The 11562-nt window shown below is 33.2% G+C and overlaps 1 protein-coding gene across 2 annotated transcripts; it reads left to right on the top strand.

Annotated features, from left to right (window-relative positions):
* Window positions 1-5457: 5457 nt before the first annotated feature.
* Window positions 5458-10328, top strand: LOC105763029 (embryogenesis-associated protein EMB8). Of its 2 annotated transcripts, none has more exons than XM_012581052.2 (14): window positions 5458-5863; window positions 5971-6060; window positions 6130-6191; window positions 6292-6398; window positions 6475-6564; window positions 6699-6821; window positions 7358-7435; window positions 8006-8091; window positions 8175-8223; window positions 8532-8588; window positions 8656-8786; window positions 9187-9270; window positions 9611-9680; window positions 9753-10003. In XM_012581052.2, the coding sequence occupies exons 1-14, from the start codon at window positions 5610-5612 to the stop codon at window positions 9858-9860; spliced, it is 1389 nt and encodes a 462-aa protein (XP_012436506.2). In that variant the 5' UTR covers window positions 5458-5609; the 3' UTR covers window positions 9861-10003. The 2 variants fall into 2 exon arrangements, with proteins under 2 accessions (XP_012436506.2, XP_012436505.2); XM_012581051.2 differs by having other exon boundaries at window positions 5469-5863; window positions 9776-10328.
* The last annotated feature ends 1234 nt before the right edge of the window (window positions 10329-11562 follow it).

Below are 11562 nucleotides of genomic sequence, written 5' to 3'. Positions count from 1 at the left end.
CTTAGATTCGTCAATTCTAAGTTTTGAAGTTTATTTGGTTTAGTCCAACTTTTACGATTTAGTCCCTCTACCAAAAACTAACCAAGCAACATTTCCATCTAGGGGTGAGCATTCGATCAAATCGAATCGAATCGAATCAAAAAATTTTGAGTTAATCGAGTTTTCGAATCTCATTTTATCATCCTAACTTTATTTGAAGTTTTCTCGAATCGAGTCGAGTGAGATGGAATTCGAATCGAATCGAATATATTTGTTCGAGTTAAATTTTAAAAAATAATTTTGGATCCTTGTAATCATTGTCACCCATCGTAATAAAATTTGTCCACCTTAATCAAATTTTTTATTAACTTTCATCACCTCATGTTTTATTTATTAATTTTTTATATACTGGTTAGCTTCTTTGCTTGCTTAGTTGTTTCAGATTATCTTTAGATTCTTGTCACTAAGTATTTTGGAATTAAAAATATATTAAATGTAAAAATATGATTTTTAATAAAATTTATTTTAAAAATAAAATGTGAAATTGATACCAATATAAAATTTTAACACGAATATTTTATGGCATAATTAATAATTCAATTTTAATATAAATATTCAATATGACTAAACAATTCAATAATATAAATAACATAAAATGTGAAATTTAATTTACTAATATAAATAGTAGATATAAATAAAATTATTACTATTTATGTTTAGTGATTTTTTGGGATAATTTTGATTTTTATTTGAGAGTAAATGGTGAGAAGTAAAAGTTTAGAGGAAAAATAAAAGTTTTGGGAATAAAAGTTTGAGGAAAGTAAATAGGGGTAAAATTTTGGAGGAAAATATTAAAAAAAATTGGAGGGAGGGTTTGGGATAGATGGGAGGTGGGATGGGAATGGAATAAAAGTTTTAGGGGAAAAGTGAGAGGGAGTAAAAATTTTGGGGGAAAATAAAAAGTTTTGAGGGTTTTTGGGAGTAAAATTTTGAGAAAAAGTATATGGGAGAGTAAAATTTTGGTGGGAAATGAATTTTGGGTAGATTGGGGGGTTGGGAGGGGAGGGGAGTAAAAGCTTTGGGGGGAAAGTGGGAAGGAGTAAAAGTTTTGAAGGAAAAGTAAAAAGGTTTGGGAGTTTGGGGTAAAAATGTAAAATATTATAGTTTGATATTCAAATTATTCGAATTATTTAAATTATTCGAATTCGAAAACTCAACTCGATTCGAACTCGAAATTCGAAAAAAAATTCGAGTTGATTCGAATAACTCGATTAACTCGATTCGTTTAACTCGAAATTCAAATTTTTTTTTATTTTTTCGAGTCGAATCGAGTTTTGCTCACCCCTTATTTCCATTAACCAACCACCATAAAAATAGTTATCACTCATCATAATCATGCAAATAATAGTCAAACACATGCTTAAATAGTTCATTAAAATAAACACAAAAGCAATGTTAGAGAAAGCTTAGGAATTTCTTAATAGATGCTTTGAAGAAGATGTTGACAACAAAAATGGAGGTGGAAACACAACTAAAGTTAAGATTTTTATACTTTGAAAGTAAATAAAATTGAAATATACTGAAGGATTTAAATAGAAATCAAAATACAAAGTTAACATAAGTACTAAATTGCAAAGAAAGTGCGAAGCTACAGTAAAAACTAACTAAACTACCAACCACACCAACTAAGCTCAGAAAAATAAATGACCTAAACCTAAAAGTGGAGAAGAAACTAACAACTAAGCTAAAAAGATGAAATAAAGTTGGCTCCTTTTAAGTTGATAATAAAAAAGGTTTTTTAATAGCTGAGAAATTCAACCCTAACATTGACAAAATTATCTTTAAAGTGTGTGTTGATTTTGGTTTGTGTTGGACAAAAGAATACCCCTGTAAAATTTTTCTCCCCATTAGGCAGTAGTGTCGTGACATCCAAGCTTTAGTGTCGTGACACCTTCGACAGTGGCACAATTGTGGCTCTTGGTGTTCTTGACGTTGCAACTTCCACTGACCGGTGTCGTGACAACCTTGGTGATGACCACGATTTCTCCGTTTCACAACCTTCAATGATATCGCGACCTTGGAAGTTCGGTGTCACGACTTTGGGCTCAATGTTGGGACACCACTCCCTCAATGTCGTGACTCTGTCGATAGTTTGCTCCAGGTTGATTTTTCGTTCAAGTACTACATTCTTGAAACAAAGGGACTTGATGTTACAACATCCATAGCATCAATGTTGCGACACCCACGTTAAATGTTGTTTTCATCAATGTTAGGCCATTGTCGTCTCCCTTCAATAACTAAAACACATTGTTAGGTTCCCCATGACAACATTTTTCCAATTTGGGTCTCGAAAGGAGTAAAACTAAGCAAACATGATTATTAATGATAAAAATTAAAAGTCAACAAAAGTATGTAAAAAACTTGTAAATTTCTTGAGAATAAGCTCCTCAAGTGTTTTGAAGAGCTTAATTTGACATATCAAATTATGAAAAATCATCTACTCATTTCGTCATCTCAATCGACGTCTTCGAACACTGACTCAGATACCAATTGTCCCAGGGCTAGAACTAAAGTCTAGTGAATCACGTGGCATTAGGTGATTTCTTTGTTTCAAATTTTCCTAAGTTAGCCTAACTTTTGAAATATGAGAATTCTCATAGAAATTCTCTAAGGCATCGAAATGAAGAGGAAACAAACTCAAAAGAGAAAGGAGCTTGAATTGAACAAAAAAGCCACAAGAAATCGATGCACACCAAATGCTCTCAAATATATTCTTTAGCTCAAGAATGAAGTGAAGTACAAGGGGTGATTACAAATGAGGGAGAAGACCTTTATTTATAGTCGAGCTCCCCTATATCCAATGGTACAATTTAAATTACATCAACAATCAAAATTAAAGCCTACCTACAAGGTGAGAATCTAAGGGATTTAAACTCTATACAATATTATCCCTTAGGACTTACAATAATTGCCCTAGTAACTCTAGTTTTAGTGGGGTGTTTTATTAGGCCACCGATGCTTTACGTAGATGGGCTTCTCCATATATTTCACGAATCGGGACAGTTAAAATGGGTCAAATGAGCCTTATTTAATTAGTTGACCTCCATGGGACGTTCTGTCATGTATTCGTCATGGGTTTTGATCTACAACCCGTGACACAAGGAGCAAGCATGCCCCTAGCCTTTAAAAATAAAAAAAATTGCCCTTTTAGTCCCTTGAGTATTTACAAAATTTTAAGTTAATTTAATGATAAAATTTTATTTTGACACATCTTAAAATTTACAATTAAGTTATGCCCTCTCCAAAAATAAAATTTTTTTATTATTTAATCCCTTAAAAATTGTAAAATTCATTAATACTATAGTGACATTACATTTTAAACTTTCTAAAATTTATAATTCAAATTCTATTGCTCCAATTTTTTTTTAATTTCACCACTAAACCTAACTATTATTTTGATATTCAATGGACACCAATAAATGTAACACCCTTACCTGATCCAATCGCCAGACCCGAGTAATAAGATGCTACAACAAAATTCAACAATCATTATATATACACTTTACAAAACAAAATCTCCATTATTAATTATCAAATCATATATAGTCAAACATAATGAAAGTTTTAATACCTACATGGACCTAATTGAAAAATTCAAGCATGAAAAATAATTGAAGTAAAAATTTTCAAAATTTAAAGATTAATTTCGAAAATCCAATTTTAGTTTTGATATTAATTAGAGCAGCCACTTGTGGGAATTATATACTGCTACATAAGATTGTCTTTTTTTTAGTTGTTTACTTTGTAATATAATATAGGGTAAATTACACCAACAGTCACTCAACTATAGGGTAGCTAACAAAACAGTCACTCGGGTTTCAATTTAGTCACTCAACTTTCAAAAAATAACAAAACAGTCACCACTAACCATTTTCCGTTACGTCTGTAACATATCTATCTTTTTCTGTTATTGACTTAACAGAAATGCCATTTTCCATCCCCCTTCCTCTTCCCCACCATCCTTCCCCCTATCGTAATGCCCTTTACTTTTTTGCAGACCTCTCTACCATTGCCCTCTCCTCCTCTTCCCCCTATTCTTTCTTCACCATCATTCCTCTCACCCTCAGCAAAGCTGCCATGTCCAAAGTATATTCCGGACAGAGCATTAATATTTCTTACTCTTTAATGTGTACTAGAACATGATATAGAAGTGGAGCTGAAAAGTTTTGTCTTTAGAAAAGTTTCACCATTGTCACCATCTTTGTCATTTTATTTCACCTGAATTGTTAACGAGCTTTTCAAGGATCGAGATTGATTTATATGCAGTTTGCAGCCAGTGAGGGAGGTTCGCGAGAAACAAATACAACTTTGAAAGGAACTGGTTCTGGATTATTGTAGAACTCAGATGATGTTCGTAATTATGCTTGAGGAAGAATTTCCTATATTCTCAAATTCTGTGATAGAACGTAAGAACCGTTTCTCTTAAGTTCTGGTTAAGCTATCTAATTAGAGTTCTCAAACTGTATGGTGCATTTGTTTGTGGTCATGAGTAGTATATACATATGAAGATAACTTTTTTGCTCTTTTGCAGGCATGCTCAATCACGAAGCTAGGGAAGCATTCCTTTCGGCATTGGTTGCAGAAGGTCTTTACCGGTTATGTTGGTTAACTAATACAAGTGTATATACTTCAACATCCTTAATTCATTGGAAGCTCTGCTGAGGGTGAGAGGAATGATGGTGAAGAAGGAATATGGGGAAGAGGGGGAGACAACAATGGTGGAGAGGTCTGCAAAAAAGTAAAGGGGCTTGTGATAGGGGTAGGGATGGTGGGGAAGAGGGAGGGGGATGGAAAGTGACATTTCTGTTAAGTCAATAACGGAAAACAATAGCTCTGTTACAGACATAAGGAAAAATGGTTAGTGTTGACTGTTTTGTTTTGTTATTTTTTAAAAGTTGAGTGACTGAATTGAAATCTGAGTGACTGTTTTGTCAGCTACTCTAAAGTTGAGAAACTGTTGATATAATTTACCCTGTAGTATACACACTTTTTTGTTCATATATATTAAAAAAGTACAAAACTTCTTTACATAGCATTCGACAAGCAAGTTCAAGAGACAATTTGTTCACTCAATATAATTTTGGATAGATCGAAAATCAATTTGAATTTATAGTATTTGGATAATTTTAATTTATAAGTTAAAAATTATATTAATTAAATCGAATATTTTTATTTATATTTAACTTTTGTGATGTAAAATAAATATTTTATATTTAAAATAATAAAAAAATAATTATATAAAATTATTTTTCAAAAGAAACAACATCAAAGTTATTGATTTTTTTATTTAAAATTTTAAAAATATTTATGCAAGAACATAAGCTCGATTTATTAGTAGATTAAATTTTTTTGTCTCTACCTTAGATTTCACTTTCTGATTTTTGGTTTCTCATCACTCGATCGATTTTCAACGGCCACTCAAAACCCAACGTCCCACATTCACATGTTCTCTCTCCTTTTTTAAAAAAAAATGTGTTCTTATTTCTTTCTGCATAGATTAAAGGGAAAAAAAAAACTCAGTCTTGGTTTTCGATTGGATTTTTTTTTTTTTTTTGAAAATCTGTTCGTCAATGGATAGCGGAATGTTGGCGGCAAATGCCTCTCCCTACGATCGTCTCGTCCAAGCACTTGCTTTAATCCCCATCTCCTATTATCTCTTCGCTGCTCTCTTTATATTCCTCGCTTTTTTATACACTTTTCTGGAGATTCATTTTCTTCACGATTTACTCACTCTTTTCAGAGGCTACCCTGTTACTTTGACCTACAATTCTTCCTCCCACCTTTGCCAATCACTCCTTTCCAACTGTAATATCCTTCGCGGCCGGTAATTTTAATCTTCTCATTTCGTGAAAATCTTTCCATCGATACGTTAAAAATTCGAATTTACAGCATTTGTCACTTGTCTCTGTATTTTGTGAAATTATGGAACAGGTACTCCGTGACTCCATGGCTTTCCGGTCCTCATCTTCAGACAGTTTTCTTGTCTGTTTTTGGAAGGGCTCCTCCGGTTACTTATAGACGGTTGGTCAATTCTTTTACATCTTTGTTGTTTGCATAGATATTAACGTGCTAAGTATTAATTATTCTCAGACATTTGTTCCTTACTTCGGATGGTGGAACCATTGCTCTCGACTGGCTAACTTATTCTGATGGTCAGTGTATATATATATATATATATATATATTGTTCTTCTCGTCGTGATTTTATTTTAGATTTGCAGTATGGCCTGATTTTCAGTATTGTGCATTACAGTTACGGAGGGTCGCTCCCGCGTGATTGATGATTCAGCTGCTATTAAACGTGATAAAACTCCGATTATGATTGTGATTCCTGGTTTAACCAGCGATTCTTCTTCCGCTGTATGTTCATTTCATTTTTTCTTTCTTTCTTTCATCTCATGTGGTTCTACTTAAATAAGTTATGCTATGCGGACAGTATGCGAAGCATCTTGCCTTCAACATGGCAAGAAATGGCTGGAATGTTGTTGTAAGCAACCATCGTGGGCTGGGAGGTGTATCACTCACGGTGAGTTTGTTTTGGAACTTTTTTTCTTTGCCTAGATTCTGTTAATCTGATTCTTATGGGAAATTAACAGCTTCTAATTTGTTAACTCCATTAGATTACATGGTTTCATAACTTTTTGCTACATCTATTTTCAGTCTGATTGCTTTTATAACGCTGGATACACAGAGGATTTACGGAAACTCATTGACCATATTCATTGTGAATATCCTGAAGCTCCTCTTTTCGCTGTTGGAGCTAGCATTGGTGCCAATATTCTGGTAAAGGAAAATTTTCCGATGTTCTTGGTTTTTATGTTCACGGGCATCATAAATGTAGTTGAGTCTTAGAACTTGAATGTCATTTTGAAAAGTTTCCTTGGAAGTGGTAATGCTTCTACTTAGCTTTTATTATTGCTTCTGCCTTGAACATCTATGCAGTTTTGCAGAATTGTTAGTGCTTAAAGTTTTACGTTAATGTTTAGTTTTCTGTTGCTATGCTCCTGGCAGGTTAAGTAAAAGGAGATTTCAATTCTGAGACTCAGTTGAATTTGGAGTTTCCTGTTTGGAGGACGAATTAAACCATTTTATCTGTTGCATTATAATTCTCTCTTTTCATGCTGTCTAGATGCAAATGCACATTTTTTTTTGTGTTTGATTCGCCCTCCAAACAGGAAACTCTGTCCTGTTCGACAAGTTGTTATTCATATTGGAAAGTTCTAATATATTTTGCTTTTCCATATAAAGAGTTGTTCTGTATGTTGTTTGCAGTCCCAAATTTATGTTTTTTCCTCACTAAGACTGAGTTCCACTTTCAGGTAAAATATCTTGGAGAGGATGGGACTAACACTCCCCTTGTCGGGGCTGCAGCCATATGCTCTCCTTGGGACCTCTTGGTTAGTGTCTCTTTCTGTATTTCTTAGCTCTCTTTTATCCGCAGTTTTCAGTTTTGGAGGTCGATCCTCTTCTTTCACCAATGGCCCCTCCCCATATCTCTTTGTTAGATTCTATCATACAATTGAAAATACTTCCTTTTCCCTAAAATGGAGGGGAAAAAAGAGAAGGATACTGATAATAAGAAAACCTGGCTCTTGCCAGGATCCCTATATGTGTTTAACTTAAAACAAAATCCCTTCTAGAATAAAATTTCTGCGTTGTGTCTTTGAGTAATTGCTCCTTAAGTCTCACCTGGAAAACAGGGAATGTGTACTGCCAACATTTGAAAAGATGCTGCATCATTTAAGCTTAAATGTCAACATTTTTTAATGCAGGTATAAAGGTAGAACCTTCTGCTGCTGCCACTACTTCCAAGTTTATCAAGGATGGCTGTAGTGGTAGCAGTATGACCTCTTTCTGGTTGAATCACTCTTACTTTTTGTCTTTGTCTCTTTCATGATCCCCTAAGAAAAAGTCCTGCCACTTCATCCTCTTTTTGGAAGGTTATGTACTAAATCACTTCTTGGCAGATATGTGACAGATTCATCAACCGTAAACCTGTGCAGAAAATGTATGACAGAGCGCTAACAGTTGGCCTGAAAGGTTATGCACAATTGTATGTCTGCGTTGCTTAATTTGCAGTATCAGTATAATTACTTTAGAGTGTCTTTACCTAATATACTTTGTGCTTTCATTCAGGCATCAGTCTATCTTGTCTCGTCTTGCAGACTGGGAAGGCATTACAAAGGTACTCAAAAGTTTGATCTATAAATGAAAAACAACCTGGCTGATCACATCACTAAAGCATTTTAGAGGGATACTAAATTAAGAATGGAATTGCCACCAACTTGGTGCGGATAGGTTTGGTTTAGAAATTGAAAGTTATAGATGTACTAGGTCTTCATTGCTGATAATCTCTTGCATCAAAGCAAGCAATGCCTCATCTCTCAATTTCTTAATCATTCTTTTTCCTAACAGTATTTGAAATAATTTTGTAATTTATTTTCTTTTCCTAATGAAAGATCTCCTAATTCTTTTCTGTTTGTGTTTCTGCAGTCCAGATCTGTTAGAGACTTTGACAAGCATGCTACTCGTATTCTTGGAAAGTTTGAGGTAAAGCATTATTATATCATTTCTTTCCATACTTCCAGTTACTAACAAAAGTCATCTTGCGTTCCAGACTGTGGATACATTTTATAGGCGTTCAAGCAGTGTTAATCATGTAAGTAACGTGTCAGTGCCTCTCCTCTGCATCAGTGCCTTAGATGATCCTCTGTGTACCAGAGAAGCTATTCCATGGGACGAATGTAGGTAGGAGATCACCTTTGATGCTATGGTCCCCCATTTTATTGGGGCACTTATTTCATGTAGAGTCGAATGAGAGAGAAGCTATTGGATTCTTTATTGTAATTCTAAATTAATACGCATTAAATAATGGTTCTAATATAATATCCTACTTAGTTAAGCATGACTCCTTTGGTTGAACTAGCTCATTATGGGCTACATGCTTGCATTGCTTCATTTTGCATGCAATTAATACAGTCTCAGACACGTGGGTAAAAAGCAGAGCTTGCCTATTCTGATATCAGTGTTCTATATCAAGGCAATGAAGTGAACCCACCATTACTCCATTGTCAAACAAGTAACTAGTTACAGCATTATAACTAATATCCCTCTTCGAAGCTAACTTTCCATTTGATTTATTTTACAGGGTTAATGAAAATATTATCCTAGCTACTACGCCTCGTGGAGGACATCTAGCTTTCTATGAAGGCATAACAGCATCAAGCTTATGGTACTAGACATTTTCTTATCCCAAGATAGCAGTAATTGGCATTTTCATTATACATATAGGCACACATATATCTTTATGAATTTCACTCACTCATATACTAGTTTCTAAACTGAAGCTCCCTTGTGGAGATTGCTTGTCACGAAAATCCCAGCATAAGATTTTGATAGCATTGGTAGAGTTGTTAATGAAATTAAAAGTACTGTTCATGATTGAGCATCTAATGAGGCATGTATGTATGTATAAATACATATATTCAGATACTTGTAATTGTGTCTAATCATCTAGCAACTTGTCATATAAAGCTCATTTGGTGTCGATTTTCTTATTTGTGGAATTGAAGGTGGGTAAGAGCTGTTGATGAGTTTTTTGGTGTTCTAAGGACTAGCCCATTAATAAAAGAGAGACAGAAGGTAATAGCTTCAACATTTTAATTTTATACGTGGAGAAAAGGTACATGTGTGACGTTAACTGCCGGTTTTTAGAATTTTCTTTTATTTTATTGCAGAAGCAAGGCTGCAGTGTGGCAAAGCCACTGCAATCTTCAATTGATGAAGGGCCATATTTGGATGTTATGGAAGATAGACTGGTGACAGCAATGGGGAATGAAGCAAGCGATGCTTCACCAGAAAACTATTTGTCAAATGAGCATAGGGTTGACAGTAAGCAGGATGAAGATATAAATTCGGATGCAGAAAATAGTGGCGACTCCACAGCTAAATTATACCCGAAGAAGCATACCACGCAACAAGCCGAGCAAGATGTTAAGAAATTGATTGTTCTGGTTCAAGGACACATCGATAAGCTTTCACGGAGAAGTAGGCAATCAATATGGTTGCTGGCATACATCGCCATCATAACAACTTGGCCATTTGTTGACTCTTTTCTTCTTTCATTTCTTAAGAGAAGGTTTAAAAATTTTATACCGGCTTCACTGTTAAAAAATAGGAGTATGTGATTTTTGCTCAACCATGAATCATTAATAAACATGGTAACTATATCTGATCAAGAAGTATGCGTACTTGTAACGATTGAATAAAAATTATGTATGTGTGTATCCATTTCTACTGTTGTATCCAATAGAAAAAAAAATAGAATTTCATATATACATATATTATAATTATTATACATATATAATTTCACCTCACTTAGAAGAAGAGACCACCCACAACTTAGCTTATCTTGTCCGAAAGGAGTGCCAGGATGACTATCCAAAAGGAGGGCTTGCCCAGGTGGATTCTTGCCAATTTGGAAATAAAGCGGTCATTGTCAAATTTTGAAGAAATCTATTTAGGACAGACTCACGGTTAAGTCAATGTGTCTCAAGGTTCTAGTGTCAACTCTCTAACACCCGACCAAGGTTTTCTTTGACCCTAGCTTTTGTCCCATAGTAGAGAAAAAAAAAAAAAAACTGAGATAGGATGTCAGAATTTTTTTTTACCAAAATAGGTTACTTTTTTTATTGGAGCCTATTAGATAGGCGCCAATGAATAAAAAAATAATAATTTTTTTTGAATAAAATATTTTTTATATTTTTTTAATAATTTTTTTAAAAAAAATACGAGTCAAAATACGGTCAACGGGTCGGGTCGGGTGGCACCTATCAAGTAGGCGCCAATGAAGGTGCCTCACAGAGAGGCGCCAATGAAGGTGCCTCATAGAGAGGCGCCAATGAATATTGTAATTTTGTATGAATATTGTAATTATTTTATAATTAAATTTGTATTTATAGTTTTGGATTAGTATTTTGTATGAATATTGTATTTTTTTTGTATGAATATTGTAATATTATAATTTTGTATGAATATTGTAATTTTGTAATTTTGTATGAATATTGTAATGTTAGGATATATTGTAATATTGTAATTTTTGTATGAATATTGTAATTATTTTATAATTAAATTTGTATTTATAGTTTTGGATTAGTATTTTATATGAATATTGTAATTTTTGTATGAATATTGTAATTTTGTATGAATATTGTAATATTATAATTTTGTATGAATATTGTAATATTGTAATTTTGTATGAATATTGTAATGTCGGGATATATTGTAATATTGTAATTTTTGTATGAATATTGTAATTATTTTATAATTAATTTGTTAGTAATTTAGGATTATGTTATAAATTTTTGTGTTTGTAATTATTTAAAATTTAATTTATTAGTAATTTAGGATTAAGCTATAAGTTGTTGTGTTTAGTTTAATATTTGGTGAGTTTACATATAAAGTTTATAAAAAATTAAAATCATCTTATTAAAAGTTTAATTATAAAAAATTAAAAATCATTTTA

The sequence above is a fragment of the Gossypium raimondii genome, chromosome 12 (assembly GCF_025698545.1).
Source record: "Gossypium raimondii isolate GPD5lz chromosome 12, ASM2569854v1, whole genome shotgun sequence".
Classification (NCBI taxonomy): domain Eukaryota; kingdom Viridiplantae; phylum Streptophyta; class Magnoliopsida; order Malvales; family Malvaceae; genus Gossypium; species Gossypium raimondii.
Note: the sequence above shows the minus strand (reverse complement) of the source record. Positions and strands in the feature narration are given on the sequence as shown.

What these genes read in the sequence shown, in the direction of transcription:
- LOC105763029 (XM_012581051.2), top strand. Translation starts at nt 5,610, where the DNA reads ATGGATAGCGGAATGTTGGCGGCAAATGCCTCTCCCTACGATCGTCTC. An exon ending in CCTCCGGTTACTTATAGACG is followed by an intron (nt 6,061 to 6,129) that starts GTTGGTCAATTC and finishes AATTATTCTCAG; the next exon opens with ACATTTGTTCCTTACTTCGG. An exon ending in TGGGAGGTGTATCACTCACG is followed by an intron (nt 6,565 to 6,698) that starts GTGAGTTTGTTT and finishes ATCTATTTTCAG; the next exon opens with TCTGATTGCTTTTATAACGC.